This window comes from Gopherus flavomarginatus, chromosome 19 (genome assembly GCF_025201925.1).
Source record: "Gopherus flavomarginatus isolate rGopFla2 chromosome 19, rGopFla2.mat.asm, whole genome shotgun sequence".
In the NCBI taxonomy this organism is placed as follows: Eukaryota; Metazoa; Chordata; order Testudines; family Testudinidae; genus Gopherus; species Gopherus flavomarginatus.
In genome coordinates, this window is record NC_066635.1 from 22,635,820 (window position 1) to 22,656,118 (window position 20,299).

Here is a 20,299-nt window from a genome sequence, read left to right on the forward strand (position 1 = left end):
AGGCTGCCACATGCAGCAGGGCCCCTGCGGTCGCAGACCCCGGGCTGCTGCCAGAGCTGCAAATGGCTTTTGCATTTCACTTGCTGAGACATCAGCAGGGCAGTTGTGGGGCGGGGGGGTTATAATTGCTGCTCCCACCGATCACATGCAGGCCCATCTCCCCTGTCCCCCTGTGACCCCCCCCCAACGGGCCTCTGCTTCTACTCTTCCAGAGCAGGCACTCTGCGAAGCCAGCTGCATCACTGGGGTTTCAGTCACCCTGGGGCAGCCGATTTGCAGGCATTTCTTCTCTGCCCAGCCACTGAAGGTCACCCCCGCGGGAGGAGGAACAGCCCCCCCATACACACACATCCAGTGCCTGGGGGCCGGGGCAGAGTCTGACAGGACAGTGCAGCCGCCCTCTCCAGCAAGGAGGGCAGGACACAGCTCCCTGCAGAGGCTGGCTATGCTGCTCTCCTCAGTTAGCAGGGACGCACAGCGAAGCGGGGTGGGAGACACCTCTCACCCCCAGCCCCACACCGCTGGGGGAAGGGAGCAGACAATGACGCGGCTCCACCAACGTGGATGTGATCGCCCTGCCTGCAGGAAGGAGCTGGGAGACGTCAGCCCTGCAAGTCACCCCGCACCCCCCGGGGGAAGGGACCCCGCTCTGCAGGGAAGGCTGGGCTGGGACTCCACACTTCTTCATTCGGCCACTAGGCCGACAGGCAGGCGGCTGCCACAGCAGCTTGCTGCCCTATGGGAGATGGGCTGTCAGGCTGATCACTGAGCAGGGGTCAGGCTGTAGCGTGTTCCCCACAACCAGGAAGGCAAGGGGGGAGCCCCACTGGCTGGATCAGGAGATGCCAAGCAGGGAGGAACTCTTGGTCGCTGGTTCGAACCCAGCCCTGGGGAGAAGAGGCTGGTGGCTGTTTAATGGCCCTCATGAAACACACCTGGAGGTTGGCGGGGATGAGCATGGACATCACAAATGCCACGTCACAGCCTTGTCTGCACACTCAATGGGACGGCAAACAGGTCGAATGGCCCGAGATTGAGCAGTCCTCTGCCAGTGTGTCACAGAGTGTGGGGGAGTCAGGGCCCTGCACCCCACTTCCTGCTATTCACCGGGACTCTCAGCCATCCAGTAAAGCAGAAGGTTTATTAGATGAGAGGAACACAGTCCCAAGCAGGGCTTGTAGGTACAACCAGGGTCCCTCAGCCAGGTCCCTCTGGGGGCAGGGAGCTTAGACCCCAGACCTGGGTACCTGCCTCTTCCCAGCCAAACTGAACTTAAAACCTCTCCAGCAGGCTCTCCTCCTTTGTCCAGCTTCCTGGGCAAAGGTGTTGACTCCCCCCACCCCCTTCCTGGCTCAGGTTACAGGCTCAGGTACCGTCCCTCACCTAACGTCACCCCCTGCTCTCCCCTCCCCCATGCAGACAGTGCCAGTAAAACTAAAGGACGTTCCCAGGTCAATCCGCCCTGCTCCCTGCTGCGTCACACAGGGCAGGCTAGGGCCAGGGCCCGTGGAGTGAACTCACCCATGCTGCCTTCGGTCCAGCCCTAGGCCGCATGTGCCCAGATCTAGCACAACGGGCACCGAGTTGGGCTGGCCCCTGAGGTTAATCACGCTGGATAGAATGGGGACTGCCATCGCCAGCGGGGCAAGGACACGCCGGCGTGCACGTGGGCCACGCCGTTTCTACACCCACACTGCTTCAGCTACACACCTGAATCAGGGCCTCAGTCCTGCGACCGACCAGTTGTACATCCCGCTGGCACGAGGCTAGCACGTCCTTGCACACACACTCCCCCAACCAGGCCCAATACACGTTTCCTTAACACACGGCCCCAGCATGCGATCCAGATGTATTTCTTCTGACCCACTGCCAGCCATGGCACCAACCCCACCCACTACCCCCTTGCAGATCTTCCTGTTTATCCAACACCCTCTGCACCGCGGAGTATTCAGACAGAGCTGCACAGCCACACCCACCCTGTGGTTCCCAGCTTCCCAGGTGAGCAGCTCTGCTTTCACATAGCCCCCCTGGGCTGCGCACAGAGCCTTCCTCTCTGCAGACAGAGACACCCGTCACACAGACACCTCCCTGTACACTAGTCTGACCACACAGCCTCCCAGCCCAGCCTGCTCTGTTCTGCTCCGGGTCAGAGATGCTGGAAGTGACCCAGCCCACCGGGGCGGGACTGTTCCCCAGGACTCTGCCCAGATGAGCTCCAAGCGGCCAAACCTGCAGGGTTTTCATGGGGAGACTATTCCTCATGCTAATAGCCCTCAGAACCAGCGCCCTGCCTCCCCCGACCCTGGGCTTGACTCTTTCCCATATGCCCACGGGCTGTCCAGCTGGCTGGAGTGGGTGGGCGAGGGGCAGCTGCTGCCACCCAGCCAGCTTGGGCGAAATGACTCAGCCAAGCACCCCCCCATGCCAGCCTCGCTCGGGGCGGTGGGGTTTAATGCCCTTTTCGCCCTGGCAGACAGCGGCTCGTCCTCGCGCGCGGCTGGGGGGGCAGACTCAGGGGACTCACAGGGGCTACGCCCCTCGGTGTGACGGACAGAGAACAGCTCCAGCGGGGCTTTCCAGGCCGAGCCAGTCGGTTCAGAAGGGGGCAGGGGAGCAGGAGGGAAGGCAGAGCCTGGGGGAGCTGGCGAGCGCCAGGGACTTCAGTCCTTACGGAGGTATTTCTTGCAGCTCAGAGGCAATGGGGAGTTTCTCGGCATCTCAGCCAGTTTGTTACTCTCCCCGGCGTACCGTGGTGTAGACCAGGCCTCCTCCTGCCCAACATCCAACCCGTGCAGCCGGGCCAGGCCCAGGAGACAGGGGCTGCTGGGGTGGATTTGGGCACCACGCTCCACAGCACTTTTCTGAGCAGGGGTAAGAGATGCTGTGTTTAAAATGCCACTGGCTGCCAGCCGCCCACTCCCCAGTCACCCCCTCCTCTCCAGCACCATTCCCTTCAGCCCCGTCCCCAGCCACCCGCTCCCTTCCAGCCCTGTCCCCAGCCGCCCCCTTCTTGCCAGCCCTGTCCCCAGCCACCCGCTCCCCTCCAGCCCCCTGCTCCCCAGCCCCCCGCTCCCTTCCAGCCCCATCCCCAGCCACCCGCTCCCTTCCAGCCCCACCCGCAACCGCCCGCTCCCCTCCAGCCCTGGCCCCAGAGGCCCCCTCCCCAGCCACTCACTCCCCAGCCGCCCCCTCCTCTCCAGCCCTGGCCCCAGCCGCCCACTCCCCTCCAGTCTTGTCCCCAGTCACCCCCTCCTCTCCGGCCCCATTCACTTCAGCCCCGTCCCCAGCCCCCTGCTCCCCAGCCCCCCGCTCCCTTCCAGCCCTGTCCGCAACCACCCGCTCCCCTCCAGCCCTGGCCCCAGACGCCCCCTCCCCAGACGCCCCCTTCCCAGCCACTCACTCCCCAGCCGCCCCCTCCTCTCCAGCCCTGGCCCCAGATGCCCCCATCCCCAGCCACCCGCTCCCCTCCAGCCCCATCCCCAGCCTCCCGCTCCCTAGCCACCTCCTCCCCTCCAGCCCCCTCCCCAGCTGCCCCCTCCCCTCCAGCCCCGCTCTATGCAAGACTAGTGCAGCTTCAGCCCGGCTGGAGGGAGCACACTTTCAGCAACAAACCTTCATGCAGACAGTGCTCAAAGCCCTCCAATGCCACAGCCCGGCCCTATAACTCTGGGCGTCTCCCCAGGCACAGCCCGGCTCTATAACTCTGGGGGTCTCCCCAGGCACAGCTCAGCCCTTATAGCTCTGGGGGTCTCCCTCGGCGTAGCCTGGCCCCTATAACTCTGGGGGTCTCCCCAGGCACAGCTCAGCCCCTGCAGCTCTGGGGGTCTCCCTCGGCGTAGCCCGGCCCCTATAACTCTGGGTGTCTCCCCATGCACAGCCCGGCCCCATAGCTCTGGGGGTCTCCCCCAGGCACAGCCCAGCCCCTATAGCTCTGGGGGTCTCCCCACGCACAGCACAGCCCCTATAGCTCTGGGGGTCTCCCCCAGGCACAGCCCGGCCCCTATAGCTCTGGGGGTCTCCCCCAGGTGCAGCCCGGCCCCTGAGCTCTGGGGGTCTCCCCCAGGTGCAGCCCGGCCCCTGGAACTCTGCCCCCACCCCGGGACACTGCTGTCCCATGTGCATAACTCCAGCGTGTCAGGCTCTGGGGGCAGGGTGCCCTGCTGTTGCTGGCCAGGATCAGCCCATCTCCCTCGCTCCTTGTTTTGTCAGTGCCAGGGTACCCGCGGCTGGCCAACCCACACATTTCTATTTCTGTGCTCATTGTGCAAGTCCTCTCCTCCGGCCTGTCACGTGACCTGCCCGCTCAGCCCGCCTCACCAGAGCCCAGGAGCTCCAGGGGAGGAAATCCCCATCCCTCGGCCCAGAGCACTGAGCTGCCTGTGGCCAGCACGGGCAGGGCTGGTTTGGGATGGGACCAGGCCTGAACCATCTGCATTTAGGTCACGCCCCCCACCCAACCCCTCCATTACACACCCACCGCCAGCCAGCAAAGGGACTTCTCCTGGGTGAGCCAGTCATGGAGCCAGGGGAGGCCTGCAGGGCAGCGAGGGGCACTGGGGCAGCCACATGGAGCCAAAGCCCACCCAGAGCTGCAGAAAGACAGGCAGTCCAGTCTAATGCTCTGCCCTGCTGGGCACGGGCATGGCCCAGACCCACGGTCCTGTACTTACCACACCTGGGGGCCACATGTGTAGGGTGACCAGACAGCAACTGTGAAAAAACGGGACGGGGGTTGGGGGTAATAGGAGCCTATTGTGATGGTGCTGCCCGTGGGAGCCAGCTGAGGTCACTCAACTAGGGTGAACTGAAAACAAAACGGAGCAGACAAACCCCAAACACCGGTGGTTATTCCAATATTTAGATTTACCAAGCCAGCACAAAACCGCTTCTATAGTACCTCACTGGTCACTTAGAAGTCCAAACCACACAGTTCCCTTAAAGTGCCCAGCCTCAGGCCTCCGTCCAGACATACCTGTCAGATATGATGATTACTGAAAATCTTACTCCATCATATAAAAGAAAAGGTTCTTCCAATCCCAAAGGATCAGCCACACACCCAGGTCCAATTATAACTTAGATCTTACCCAAAATACACGCTATAGTCAATTCTTATTAACTAAGCTAAAATTTATTAAAAAAGAAAAGAGAGAGAGTGTTGGTTAAAAGATCAATATATAGACAGTTCTGAATTCAATTCTTGAGGTTCAGATACATAGCAGAGATGAGTTTGTAGTTGCCAAAAGTCCTTTTAGAAATAGTCCATAGGTTATAGCCCAATGTCCATACTCAAGGTGACTCCAGTCAGTGACTGGGGATCTCAATCCTTGTGGCTTAAGGTTTCCCCCTCTTGAAACCCAAAGCAGATCTGAGATCAATTAGGATCGTGTCTCAGGGTTCTTATACATTTCCAGCAGCCTTTCAGCTTGAGAAAACAATAAGCTTAACTCCTTCTCCCAAACATCCCGGTAATTAGCACAGAGTAATTTATCCATTAAACAGTTCAGATACAGGTTACCACAACCTTCAAAGAGACACATAGACAATAATACTATTTCACTAAAGTATCATCATAAATGTTAATATTCCTTTTTTGATCTTTGAATTAAAGCTATAGCAATAGACAAGACTTGTTTGCTTACATCACAAGACCTGAACAAACATCTCCCCTTCTACCTCTAACAATGCCGACTTGCATTTCAAAGCTCTGTTCATTTACACATCTTCCTAACCAGTCTTTAAGATTCACCCATGGGTCAGGTCAGTCGGTGAGGTGAGTTAATTAACTCTTTCTGGCCCTGTCATCTTTCAATGAGATATTACATCACACTTATAACATCACATCTATCTAAGAAAAAGTCCCAAAAAGGGTGACTGTCCCTATAAAAATGGGACACCTGGTCACCCTACATAAGTGGGGCTGAGGCAGATTCCAGGGGTAAGCCAGAATGACACCAAGGATTCCTTGGAAGTCTGGAGAAGGGCGAGCACGCGCTACAGGCAAGGGAGAGCAGGGCTACCACCTGCAGGTGCCTCCAGCTGCAGTGCTGGCAGGGGACAGGGTGACAGGAGTCTGCCCACTACCAGTTGGCTACACAGAGCTGCCCCACTGCAGAGCCTAGAGGTCACAGCTCCACGGCTCCCCATAGCTGCACCGGCCCAGTCCTGCCTGACGCAGGCTGAGGGAGCCGCACTATAGACGGCCCTGCAGGCGCATGGAGAGACGGGCGGCGTTCACTACAGACGGGCTTGGCAGGGACAGAGTACGCAGAGATCTAGAGGACTGGTGCCACTGGACAAAGTCCAGAGCCGGCACACCTCACCCTGAAAGAAATCCCTCCTCTCGCCACGGAAATGCAGCACCTCTGGGGCGGGACACAGCAGCTGTTTAGCAGCACTCACCAACTCTGCCCAATGGCTTAGGACAGCGGAATCTAAAGGAAGCTGATGTGAGTACTAGTGCCTAGCTAGGACCTGGGAGCTCCCATCCCAATGCGCTTTCTGTTCTCAAAGCTCCCACAGACAGAGCTGCTCTTTCCTGTCTAGCTGAGGTGGTAGATGCCACGGGGCAGAGCCATCTTCCTTCTGTCTCCAGGGGAGGCCAAGGAGAGGCCAGCCTCCCTGGGGGAGCTCAGGGAGTAAGCAAGCCGCCCGTTCTGCCCTACCCAGTTCCTGGAGAGGTGGAAAAACTGGCTGTGCTGGTTTGGGGCACAGTGGAGAGGGGCCTGCTGGAGATCACTGGTGTTTGCTGTTGCCGGCTGCAGGTTTGTCAACAGCACGAGAACCTCGTGACAGCTAATTGGCTGTCAGGGATCCCAGCTCTCCAGTGTCAGCTGCACTCACCCACAGGGTACAGGGCGGCCGCAGTGACGTTACCAGGGAAGCAGGCAGGGGCTGGCCAGTTCCCCCAGGCATTACGGAGTAGGCAAAGGGCCCGGTTGGACTCATGTGCGCCAGCTTCGCCCACTCAGCAATCTCCACTGATGCACCTTCCTTCCAGGAAGGGCCGTTAGGAGGCACTAGCCCTCCCCGAGCCTGGGGAGCAACCAGGTTACGAGAAACCAGCCAACTGGTCCTCGAGGAATAGTGCCAGGAACAGGGCACTGCTGCCCACCAGCGCCCCAGGCTGCAGCCCCCGCAGCAGTCAGCTCTCCTGCCAGGGTGGTACACTGCATATAGCTCTGCCTGCCAGCTGTCAAGCAGCCCTGGGCAGGTAGGACGGCCACATCCCAGAAATGGCCCCGGATCACAGAGAAACCAGAGCAGGAGCGAGCCACGGAGACTCGGCTAGCCTCTGTCTCCCAAGGGGGCCCCTGCGAGGCACAGCTCAGGCTGGCAGGCCGGGAAAGCTCACACACACACTTACTGCCTGTGCTGTATGCATCAGGGTGATCTGCTGGCTCTGAGCCCCTTCTCCTGTGCTCAGTTCCCATGGACATTGCTGCGGGAGAGCGGGGTGCCACCAGCCCCCCGCCCGACAATCCCCCCAAACTCTCCCATCCCAAAGGACACCAAAACACAACAAAACGCACCATTACCGTGTCTGTCTCTCTGAAGCTTTGGCAAGCCATGGCAGCCCCCCAGGAAATTCCGTGGGCCGGTAAGCTTCCCTCACAGCCTCACCAAGTCTCAGGCTCTCTAGCACTCACATACAGAGGGGCACCCTTCTGTCCAGGACGGCTCCCTGATGTGGTGGGGAAGCAATGGTGGGTCACTGGAAGGGGCAGAACTCAGGCAGCTCCAGTTGGGACCGAGGTGACAGCAGCAGACTCAGGGTTCAGCCCCATACTCCAGGACACCGGACTCCCGAAAGGCAGGGAATGTTATGATCAATCAATATGTTACATTACATATATTCATTGTATGTTAATCAGTGTTGATTTGCAGGATTATGAAAGTATAAGGTTGATCAGTATTTAGAGGGATTATGTAGTAGACATGAGTAGGATAAGCTGAAATGCAAGAAACTGTAGGCTGAGGCCTGGAAGACTTTAGTTTAGCTATTTTAGGCCTTGGAGACAAGAAATGATGGCATAAGTTAATGACTGAGAACTAACCCGAAAATGATGGGAAAGAGGTACCGACTGGTAATATTGCGAAAGTAAGCTGGGAAAGTTATATACAAATGATGAAGTGCTGTGACAACACATATTGTCTCTAACATGTACGGCAAGGATACAGGTGGTACATGAATGTTAATGACACCCTACCCAGCCTATAGAATTCGAGGTTCCTTGTGTTTCCAGGGGACACACACCAATACGAGAGAGAGGGCTGACACTGTCATGTGGGTATAGACAGATTCACAGCATAAGAAAGGGTGCCCAGAGCAGGAAAACTGAGCTTCCTATGGAAAACTCCAGCAGGAACCACTCCCATCTTGATGGTCAATGATGGTCAATTCACGAGTGTGCCAACAGACTCTACCACCACCTAGCAGGATGTGAGGATGTCTGTAGGTACAACTGGCACATTGCACGGAGCTTCGGGAATTGTGTGTGCTGTGATATTAATAATTGTGGTGGTAACTTTAATAAAACTACTAAAAGATCAATGCTCTTGTAATTGTGTGTGTTGCTTGCCTATGGTTTCATGTGTTCCTAGGAACTCCAGATCCAGAAGAGAGGTGACTCTGTTGAACCAGAGACTGTAGATGCCAGAGCCGAACCCACTGAAGCAGGATTAAAAGGCGACAACACGCTGGCACGGATCTGGATCACTGCAATGGCCTCCCGTCCAACACACCCATGCGACGCGGAAGTGGGAGCCTGGAAGGAACTGCAGGCTCAGCGGTTACGGGAAAGGGGGCCAGATAAGCAGCAGGGAGAGAAGAGCCCACGACAGCGGCGCCTGGTCACCAGGGGAGATGAGACACTTGGATTTTTCCAACCCCTCTGCCTGAGCAATGGCAGAACTGAAGAAAACAGCAGGGCTTTCCCGAGCCCCGCCCCCAGGCGATGTCGCAGAGCACCATGAGGCACCATCCACTCCACACAATGACTGTCCCGCTCCTTGGCTTGGATTGGCTAACAAAGCTGGTATCTATATCAACAGGCTTCTAGGTTAACCATCCCCCCGGCCCCGAGCAGTTCACACCTCCCGCAGGGTTGTTTCCAGTGGTCTGCAGGCTCAGATGAAGAGCTGGAGGTTCCAGTTCTGCAGTACAAGACAGCAGTCACCAGGGATAGCCATGTAGTTGCCAAATTGCTGCAAGCCAGCCGCACGTAAATTGCAGTTGCTTATTACAGGGGTACTGGAAGACATGAGTTATCAGTAGTGATTCGTTGCTTAGGTTTGGGGGAGGGAAACAATAGGAAAATAGGCTGATCCTCTGTGATCTTCACTAGTTTGTTAAATGAAGGGTGGGAGGCTTGGTTTTCGGATACTAACTTGCCCATGTAAGAAACCCCTGAAACTGAACACAAAGATTAGGAACCAGCTCCCACTGCCTGCTTTCAGTGAGAATATCTAGCAAGTCTTAGAACAGTGGAAAACTTGGCATACAACGATCCCTACCAGCCCAGCATCCACCTTTGCCTCCCGCATGCAATGTCCTGAGGATTTCTGGCACTCTGCTAAACTCAGAACCATGTGTGTTAAAATCCATGAGTCCCGAGGCACTGCTGCTCCCTGATTTGCACATGCAAATGATTCGGGTTAGCAAACTGCGACCTGAGGAGATTAGGGCTGTTAAAACTAGACCCAGCGGATGTGACAGAGATTCTTACACTCTTGCTGAAGTGTCACCCTGAGTCATGGCCTCACACCCTGCATGGACTCGAGATCACCCTCCACACCATACTTGCTACTCTCCAATTGCCCCCCAGCTGGCTTTGGGGGCTCGGAGAACGCTGCTGTGGGGCATTCCACCCCCACAGCGGAAGGGGACAGTCTCCCCCTATAGTGACCCTGACGAGAAGCCCCAAGGGAACAGGTTCCCCTCCCTTAAGTGAGGAGCGTTCACTCGTCAGCACTTCTGGAAGTGGGAAGTCTCTTTCCCATCCACTGCCATGGGGGGCTGTGCTCCGGCAGAGCAGTGGGACGCCTGGCGCAGTATGGGGGAGGCCAGGCCCTCCAGCATCGCTGTGCAAGCCGGGGGCTGGAAGATAAAATGGCTAGTCTAGCCCAGCAGGAGCCTTAGGGCAAGAGGGCAGGGTTGAGGGGCGACAAACGAGTGATGGTCCAGGGAAGGATCTTACTAGGCGAGACCCCAGAACCCCCAGCTCTGCTAGGATGCACGGTGCCAACGGAAGGGAAGTTCTGCTTCCCTTCAGTGATCTGGTGAGCAGTTCTCATGCGCACTACGGGACCACCAACCCGACCCTCTGCAGCCTGGCTGCTGCTTCATGCTGGGGGCGTTAGGGGACAGCGGCTGCCTTCCACTCCAGCACCCAGCGCTGGCTGCTGTCGGAGGGAAGACACCGGCCCGTGCGCAGGGCCCTCGGAGCGGCACCGAAGCACAGCCCGCGGCTGACGTCGCTGCTTTGTGTTATCAGAGGACGGCTTTGCTGTGGGGTCCGAGAACCGCCATCTGAAGTCACTCAGCCAAGCCCCCTGGAGCCTGGCACACTAAATAACCAAGAACACTGGTTTTCAGCAACAGCGGCTGCTGCCCCAGCCCCGTGAGGAGGATGCGAGGCAACCTCAGTCCCACAGCACCGGGAGTGGAAACCGAGTCAAAGCGACAGAGCTCCCTTCCTCGGAGACCAGCACAAACTCGGCACAGGAAACGCAGAACACCAGCCCTGCAGCACAACAGGAAGGGGCAGAGGGCGACCACCACATCACCCTCCAGCAGCTTGCTGTGGCTTGCGGCCAAGTGGCATTTTCTGTGCTGACACCTGACTGGGCTATTTATACCCACCCATCCTCACTAAATGACCTCGAGTCCAAGTCAGCCTGAGCTCAGTCACTGGGGGGAGACAGCTCCATCTCTGCAGCCCCTGGCCTCTGATCGAGGGCCCCACAGCGAAGGCCAGTCAGGTGGCGTTTGTACATTCAGAACTGAGAACCATCAACTCGTCACACAACCTACTCACAACTGCCAACCTAGGATTGACTGAAACTGGGCACTTGGCAAAAGCCGGCTCCCTATTTCATTACTGATCCCCCAACCCGCCCAGTCCCCCACCCAGCCCCCAAGGGCCAGAGACGCACCAGCCTTCTCCTCCAACCAGAGGAGTAATCAGGAGAGCTGAGGAGGTGGGCTAGAGTCACAGCTGAATCCCCGCCTTACAGCTTCGAGTGAGTAAGTTACTCGTCCCCAAAAAAATGTTAATTCCATGGGGATCTTTGATCCCCAAGGGCTTTGCGGACTGTGCCAGCACAGAAACTGAAATGCAGCCACCTCAGGGCAGCAGCTAAACCACGCCCAGCATCCTGCACAACAGCGGTGAGAGGGTGCATTGTGGCCAAGGAGCCTGGGAAAAACCCCTAGGGCCCTGGGATTTCCAGCCTCTGCCCAGAGCAGATAGGCCCTGGGTGTTGTAATCCTGCTGGAGGAAGAGCGAGACATTTCACAACTCAGGTTAAACAGTGAAACAAGTGGGCTGGGACACGCTGCCTTCCTTCGGAAGCGCCTGGGATGTCACAAGCTCTCAGACAGACACACACACACACACAGACCCGACAGCTCGAGCCTAGCAGTGCAGGCCTGGCCAAAGCCAATATTTGCAATGCTCAGCAACAAAGGAATTGCCTTGTTCCCCGCATGATGCTCACACCCCAATGAGCAATACAGACGCTGTTCCACACAGCCAGGCCCTGGAAACGGGGCACGCTAGGGGAAGCCAGCAGAAGTTGCAACTCTCCATCAAAAGGGAACAAGGACACCCAAAGCTACCACTTTCCAAGCAGACGAGAATTTCTGCCATCTGTTCTACTCTACACAGGGTCCTAAACTGCCTTGTCATGTAGTATCCGAGCACCTCGCAGTCATGCATTAAATGGCGTCATGTGACTGACATCTGTCAGATGTGGATGATTCTCATTCTTCTTCTCTCCAGGGAGAGAGCCGTGTGAGCAGCGATGCAGCTTGTCCCTCCCCTCCCTGTCCGGCCACGCTGCTCCGGTTTGGATCAGAGACAGGTGGGAGCAGGGCCCCTGGGGAGTCTGGGGTGGCCCTGAGTCCCTGGGGGTTTGTTCCGCAGTCTGGGACTGGCCCGTGGGATGCTCTGTCTGCTGCCCAGCTGGGCTCTGCCCTGGTGGTGCAAAGCTCCACGGGCCCGAGGGGTGGAGTTACAGACCTCGGTCCCCAGCCCGGAGCCAAAGGCCCCTCTAGAGACGCTGAGTCCCGGCCGCTGAGCGTCTCGAAGATCAGGCCCAAGACTCTGCCCTTGATTCTGTTCTATGGGAGGCCAGCGCAGAGAGCAGGGGACGGGCATGGATGCTGCTGAGAAGAGGCGCTGCAGCTGGGGAGTGCATTATCCTCCCAGAACATGGCACCTTCTTGGGCTCTGCCATTGCCTCTGGAGCCCTTTATCCCTGACACACATGCCCCAGCCTGGCTGTGGGAACGAGGCAGGGGCTGAGATGCAGCCATTGCAAGATGGCGGCCGCTCCAGCCTGGAGCAACAGAGTCTGACGCTGCCTTCAGTGGGGAAATGCCATGGAGCCTATTTCTGCAGCAACACAAAGCTGCTCCAATAGCCAGCATTTGTTTCCTTGATTTAGACGCTGTTTTCACACAGGGACACTTCTGCTCAGAGCTTTTCCCCGACCCCATTCGTCTAGTCTTCACCTTCTCTGGCGGGGAGGACACAGGAGCCCCTGGCCCCACTGTACCCCTTTACCGCTGGCCTCCAGTAGCCTCCCACCCCACCCTGGCAGATTGGAAGGCAGAGCCACATTAGCAAGTTCTCTGTAACGCTCCCACCACAGGGTTTACTCGGAGAAATGCCACCTGCTCTGCTGTGGTTTCCACCTTCCTGTTCCCAGGGCCTCCTGTTTCAGAGGAGGCATGAAGCCGTTTCAAAGAGCCCAGAAGAGTTGAGACCTAGAGTGTGGTTTTGTTCTTTCCTGGAAGCATTTTAATTAAAACCCTGCAGCTGTCTGTATCCTCCATGGAAACTGTTACAACAGCATTAAAGAGGGCACTGTCCACATGCTTAGACTCAAAGAGGCTCCTTCCGTACCAGAAGGCAAATCCCATCCACAGTCAGGAGGTGCACAGATCATAGCCTGGAGTGAGAATCCCTCAGGCTCCCAGCACCTCTCCACCAAAGGATCTCAGTGTGTTTCACAAACATTCCTACCACTCTGAGGTAGGTATCATCCCCGTCTTACAGGTGGGGAAACTGAGGCAACTCGCCCCAGGCCAGACTGCAAGTCAGTGGCAGAGCTGGGGGGAAAAGCCAGAAAACCTCAATTCCATGAGACCATCCTTCCCTGGGTTCTTCTGCTGAGTGGGGTGCTCAGGAGAGACACAAAGAAGCCCTTTTGTGTATTTCAGATTTTGGGAACTAGATTTTTTAGCCCTGCTTTTACTGAGGCCACGGGGAACTTTGCAAGGCCAGGCATGCCCAGGGGAGGGCAATCGGGGGGCAAAGGGTACATGCAGAGAGCACTTCCTGATATTCAGCCGGAGTGACATCTAGGAGGCTGTGGAACCCTCCCGCTAAAGGTAGACGCTCCATTGCTTGGGCGGTTTAAATTGGCCAAAGCCCTGCACAAGCTCCTGTAGGGACCGGTGCTCAGAAAGCAGGGGAGCGGGAGCAGGGACGACTGGTACTTAGATTCCAGTGAGTCCGTTGTAGGGCTGCTCACAGCCCACACCCGCTGCATGCAGCCCCAGAAAACATGGCACACAGCACACGGCGCTCGCCAGCTGCACTGAGGAAGGAAGGGTTGTGGAGACTCACAATGAACTGGGCGCCCAAGTACATTAGCAAAGAGAGCAGCATGGCGCCCTTCAGGACTAGACGCGTTCGAGGCTCAGCAGGGCTCCGACGCAGGCAGACTCGGGTTGGCAAACCCAGCGCAGTTCTGCCCCAGGCAAGCAGGCAGCCATATGACCCAAAGGCAGAACGTTTCCATTACAGAAACTGGCGCTGCTGCTAGCCCCAGGGCTGTGGGTTCAGCTTACCGCTTGGCTGTGACTGCATCCTCTGGCCAGCACCACACTGCTGTCACTGCCCTGTGGCCCCCGTCCCCCAGGCTCTCCAGAGCAGGAGCATGCGCCAGGGAGGGATTTTGTTTCAAGAACAGAAATGTGCAGAAGCCTGTAGCTCATGCACTGCAGCATCCCCCGCCGAGAGACTATACCCAAGACACATACCCCCCCGGCAGCAAACCTAGCCTGCTGCCGCGCCTGTAGCTCAGCAACAGAGCTGAACACAAAGGGCAGAGGGGCATCCCAAAAGGGATCAAGAGCAGAGAAACAGGGCACCGGAGCACTGTAGGCACCACTCCCGGATCACGATGCACGCAGGGCCGTTTCCAATGCATGGCGTGGAGAGAGGGGACAGCCGTCTGCAGCTTCACTCACTCTCTGGCCCTCAATCTCCTCTTCCCTGGTGTAACTCCACTGGCATCAGCGGAGTCATTCCTGAGTGACACCCGAGGGGGGTATCGGGCCCTCTGCAGTCAGTATCTCTTATTGCCCTGAGTACGTCTCATGAGACCAGGCAGCCCAGATGTGCTGGCAAGGCCCAGGCTGGAGTGCACACTCATCACACTGGGTCTCTCTCATTGGGGTCACCTACTCATAGGCGTTGCACTGAGCCTCTCACACCCACTGCATAAAGCTCGTTTCCCCATTTCTAATGGTCACCCCCTCTTCCGCCCGAGACTGCCTCTGCCGGTCAATCAGATGGTAACAGGACAGGGAAGCAGGTCACTAATCCCCTTCTCCCACAGCTAAGCCGCAGGGCGTTCAGCGTCACTTTGTACCTGGCTCTGTTACACGTTGTTCCTGTAGCGGATGGAGGCCAGGTCTTCCCAAAGCAGAGGAAATCCCAGCAGGGGCCAGGCTCCAAAGGCGGGTCCCTGGCAGAGTGACCGCAGCACTGCCATTCCCCGCATGCCACTCATCTCCATTGAGGGCAGGGTGAGAGCCCACTCCCTCCGCTGCACCCAGACCACCTGTCAGATACACGATGCCAGGCACCAGGATCAGCTGTGAAGGCAGCTGTTTATTTCACGGCAATGATGGGTGGAGGAGGAGAGAGGTCAGGGAGGGTAGAGATGAAGGCCAGCCTGGCCCCTTGTTCTAACCATCTTTTTGCTGACACCAGGATCTTGTCAGTCAGCCCGGTCAGAGCTGACATGTGTGTTACCCAAGATGCTGTGTCCATCATATGACTGTCACACGCATTTCACCCAAGCGATAGCTGGGAACAGAGACGTTTTGCAGGCGTCCTCATTTAAATTAGTCTGTGATTAATCTGATTTCAGCAAAACCCTAAATTTCCTCCACTAGCCTCCATCAGGACAATATACGCCAAAGCGTCTTCCATTGTCTGCAGCGTTGTTCTAGCCAGGCTGGTCCCAGGAGAGGAGACCCAAGGCAGGTGAAGTCAGAGCTTTTATTGAACCAGCTCCTGGCGGTGGAAGGGAGACGTTTCTGAGCTTCACAGAGTCATTCCTCAGGTCTGGGAAGCTCAAAAGCTTGGACCTCCCCACAGAATCAGAGCCAGAAGGCATCGCAAGGGTCATCGCCTCCAACAGGAATCGGTCCAGTAAAAGATAGGACCTCCCCCAATCTAGTTTCTCTCAAAGCTTCTTCGTGCAGACTCCTCTCCTCCCAGCCAGGCAGCACTCCAGAACTGATCTGCGACACAGGGATGGGTTGCAGTGAAGTCATATTGGCAGGATGGCTGCAGATTTACTGTGCTCAAATCCGCTCAGCACAGATATTAAAGCAGAGCTGCATTAAGCTCAGAGCTTTGCATTAAAATAATGAGGACTGCCAAGCCAGTGCTACCATTAACTAAGAGAGAAATCACCCCAGTTGGCTCACTGGGGAGAGACCGAAGCAGCGTCAGTGTCTGGAACACTCTGTGCCTCTAACAAGACACAGAGACATTACAGAGGTCTCTAAAGAAGAACTGGGCAGCACGAAGTGAAGCATCTGTAAGTGAAAAGGAGATCTAGACACCCAGCTTTATTGTACTCTCAGCTTCTGCTTTTAAATGTCACCCTCTCTCAATTGCGTCGCTGTCAACACAGACTGTCCCGCCGGGTGTGACAAAGGCAACCACTGATGCAAGAAGGAAACATTCAGGCCAAATCTATACCAAGCTAATCATCATCATCTGACATCTCTACTGTCCCTTTCAACCAAAGGGCTTTGCAAATCCTACTTATAGAGGAAACCATTCACACACAGCTCTAATGCAACCACATCTAAGGTGAAAGGCAGCAATCAGATGACAGCTATTCACTGCTCAACTGGGGGTGGAGGAAGAGGAGATTTTTTGGCTAAGGACAATGTGACAAACCCCTTGCTTTACAAAAAACAGCCATGAGATCTGGAACCCAGCAGACAGGGCCTTGGGCTTCCAAGGTGTTGCCTGAAAGAACCACACACAGTGGACAGAGGAAATTCAGTTTAGCTCAAATGAAAAAGGAAGGGCTGGGCTGGATTAGACACTCTGAACCCAGGGCTGTGCCATGGAAGCCCAATGGATCGGCCTTGATTTACGGAAATTCCCTTCAAGGAAATCCAAAGAAGCTTTGGTGCCTCCACTGCACAGTCCCCAGTAGCTGGAAAGTCTGAGGACCCAAGGCACAGAACAAATGCCCGCCTAAGAGGTTTTCCTACACACAGGCCAGGTGTCAAGCCACTGATCAGCCCACCAAAAAGTTACCGGGAGCTAATCACAACCAGGAGAAGAGCCCAAGGATCCAGTGCTGCACTGAGAAGACCCTCACACATGTTCCCCCTCCTAGCATGCAGCCTCTTAGCTAGGGACTCTTGCGACCAGCCCTTCTACATGGGGGCTGCAGAGGCATTCTCCAAAGGCAAGGGAGGCTGGAGGCAGAAAGGGAGGGATGTGGAAGACACAAGCTGTTCAAAGCCACAGTCTGTTAATGAAAGCAGAACGATGACACGGTTGCAGCGCTTTGGGAGCAGACGCCACCTGGCAGACAGCTCACACGTTGGAGATGGGCATCCAAGGAGATGGCCTTTTGCTTCCACAGCAGAATGCAGTAAACTCGATGAGGTTTATTTCAAGCACTAGTGACACACCTTGCCGACCCAAGAGCTCTAGGTCCCCTGACAATCTTACCACAGCACACTACACCCAGCAGCATCGATAAACAAACACTCCAACAGGAACAAATTAATTCAGTGCAGCCAGACAGGGAATCAGCAACAAAAAGGTGAGTAAATTAGTAAATGATGTTCCTGTAACTGCCCCAGTCATGCTACCGCAGGATTAAAGCACTGACAGACACAGTGAGAACTTCAAGGCACCTGGAATGACAGACCTGGCAAAGAAATAGGGCAACATGACACAGATTACCTATTAGATAATTGCATCTTTAACACCATAAGACGTCTCGTAGGATCATCTACTCTAGACTTGCAAACTAACATTATGCCAAACATGTTAGGAGAAAGACAAGCTCGGTATTAATGTCTGCCACTCGTCACGCTAACGTGCAGCACGGCGACCCCACAGCTTCTCTTTTAACTGGTTAAAAGCCGTCTCGGTCACACCTCTCTCAGTCACCACCAGGCTCAAAGAGACCTTCCCCGTCCAATTCCCACATGGCTCTGCTAGGAAGTGCTCAGTAACAGAAGTGACCTTTGAACGCGTCTCTCAGCCCTAAGCAGTGAGCCAGCATGGGTGTGTCTGTATTGGGGTGAGTCCCAGCGCTCAGTACGCACAGGCCAGGAACGTGAACGCCCAGGGAGTATTTATCCCCAACGTTGCCACTGCCACACAATCGAGCCCCAGACATAGTGCCGAGGAATTAACAGCTCCTGTGGCCAAAGCAGCCCCCTTCTGAGCAGTGCACTGATCAGGTGTCCTGCTCTACGGGTGTTGTGCTGAGTGGAAGGATAAGGATATTGGACTACAAATAATGCACACTCAGGTGACTGGAGATTTTGGCAAACGCCCAGTGCCATCTCTACAGCTTTGGGGCAGCTCTGGCAGGTAACACAGGGCCAGCACCCCAAAGCAATTTTCCTGGCAGTTTTAGGAGAAGAGGCACAGATGCTGAGGCCACAGCCAATCATGCTGCCCAAGACTGCCTCCCTGGATGCCCCATCTGCTGTCTCTTGTCTTGCACTTGGATTGTGAGTCGTCTGGCCCAGGGACCAGCTTTTTGCTCTGTCTGTACAGCGCCTGGCACAACAGGCCTGGTCCAGGACTAGGGCTCCTAGGCGCAACAGTAACAAATCTGCTGCAGTGCCACGCAAACCCCCACAGCCCAGGCAGCCCACCCCCTCAAACCTGCCAGCAAGTTCTGTGACCTGCACTCCCATACCAACCACAGGACCACGCTGGCCCAGCCTGCACCCCCTTCGCCAAGGGTGGCCTGGACAGGGAGGGGTGCCACGCAGAGGCAAGGGGTGCCAGCCGCCTACCTGCTGAGGAGGCGTCCTCGTGGTCAGAGCTGTTGTAGCTGCAGTCACTGCCTCTCTCCGGGGAGCTGCAGCTGGAGGAGTCTCTGCCAGGCACACCCAAGTGTTGCCTGCGTCTCCAGGGCAGTGGGTGCTGCTCTTCGTGCTGCACGGGGGAGCTGCGCCCATTCATCCCATCCAGAGAGTCCAGGTCCCGGCTGGGCTTGGGCCGCCTGCCCCCTTTGGTGGGCAGCCAGCGGTGGGGCCTGTCCAGCTCCTCCCCGGACCCCCAGGGGAGGATCCTGAAGCCTAAGAGGACGGGGTTCAGGAGGAACTTCTCACTCACATCCACCTCCTCGTGGTCAGCACTGCCCTCCCTGGGGCCAGGCATATTCTTGGCGTGGGGCTGCCGGCCACGGACCTCCCTAAAGATGGGCTCACTGCCATGGGCTTCCCCAGGGATGATGGACTCGCTGCTGTGGGGGTGCCCAGTGGGGGGCTCGCTGCCATGGGCCTCCCTGGGGACGGGCACGGGGGGCTCGCTGCCATGGGCCTCCCTGGGGACGGGCACGGGGGGCTCGCTGCCATGGGGGTGCCCAGTGGGGGGTTCACTGCCATGGGCCTCCCTGGGGACAGGCACGGGGAGCTCGCTGCCATGGGCCTCCCTGGGGACGGGCACGGGGAGCTCGCTGCCATGGGCCTCCCTGGGCACGGGCACGGGGGGCTCGCTGCCATGGGCCTCCCTGGGCACGGGCACGGGGGGCTCGCTGCCATGGGCCTCCCCGGGCACGGGGGGCTCGCTGCCATGGGTCTGGCCAGGGGGGTGCCCAGCTGGAGCATTGCTGCCCTGCTCAGTGGCCTGGCCATCTGGGCCCTCCTCGGTGCTCCTGCCCACAGGGTGCTCAGTCCTGGGGGGCTGCTGCCTGCCCTGTCTCCGGGCCCGCGGGGCTGGCTTGTGCTGCTGCAGCTGGTGCTGGATGGCTGCGGCCAAGCTGTGCACCGCGCGCCCCGCGGCTGCCCGCTTCCCAGGGGGCATGTCCGGGAGGGGGGCCGGCTCCTCTGCCTGCCAGTCCGGGGAGGGGGCCGGGGGCTCCCGGGCCAGAGCCGTCTCCAGGTAAAGGACTTTGAACTTCTCCTCGGCCAGCGCCTGCTGCAGCTGCCTCAGGTTCCCCCGGCACCGCTCCAGCTCCAGCTGCATGTCCCGCACCGAGCCCAGCTGCATGCGGGGCGCCGGCTCCCCGGGGAACTCGGCCTGCCAGTGCCGCTCGAACTCCGCCGGCTCCCACATGCTGCCCGCGCGGCAGCCCCGAGCCACGGCGATGGGCGGCGGGGCCCGGAGCCCGCGGGGAGCGATCCGATGCCCCGGGGATGGGCGGCGGGGCCCGGAGCCCGCGGGGAGCGATCCGATGCCCCGGCGATGGGCGGCGGGGCCCGGAGCCCGCGGGGAGCGATCCGATGCCCCGGCGATGGGCGGCGGGGCTCGGAGCCCGCGGGGAGCGATCCGATGCCCCGGCGATGGGCGGCGGGGCCCGGAGCCCGCGGGGAGCGATCCGATGCCCCGGCGATGGGCGGCGGGGCCCGGAGCCCGCGGGGAGCGATCCGATGCCCCGGCGATGGGCGGCGGGGCTCGGAGCCCTGGCTGGGAGGACGCCGCGGACCTGCCCCGGCGCAAAGTTTCTCTCTCCCCCCGGCAGCTTCCGCTCCGGAGACCTGTTGGGGCCCTGACGTCGCGGCCCGGCCCGGCCCCTCTCCGGCACAGACCCGCCCCCCCTGGCCGAGCAGGCC

The 20,299-nt window shown here is 58.0% G+C and overlaps 1 protein-coding gene across 2 annotated transcripts in view; it reads right to left on the reverse strand.

Annotated features, from left to right (window-relative positions):
• The window catches only part of LOC127037376 (breakpoint cluster region protein-like), a 45,578-nt gene extending 25,693 nt beyond the window's left edge, over window positions 1-19,885 (reverse strand). Inside the window, exon 1 of one of the 2 annotated variants that reach the window (XM_050929009.1) lies at window positions 18,539-19,883. In XM_050929009.1, coding sequence (XP_050784966.1) covers window positions 18,539-19,802 — 1,264 coding nt within the window. In that variant the 5' untranslated portion in view covers window positions 19,803-19,883. Of the gene's footprint in view, window positions 1-18,538 lie in introns of both variants that reach the window. The other variant, XM_050929008.1, reaches the window with a different exon arrangement.
• Between the last annotated feature and the right edge of the window lie 414 nt (window positions 19,886-20,299).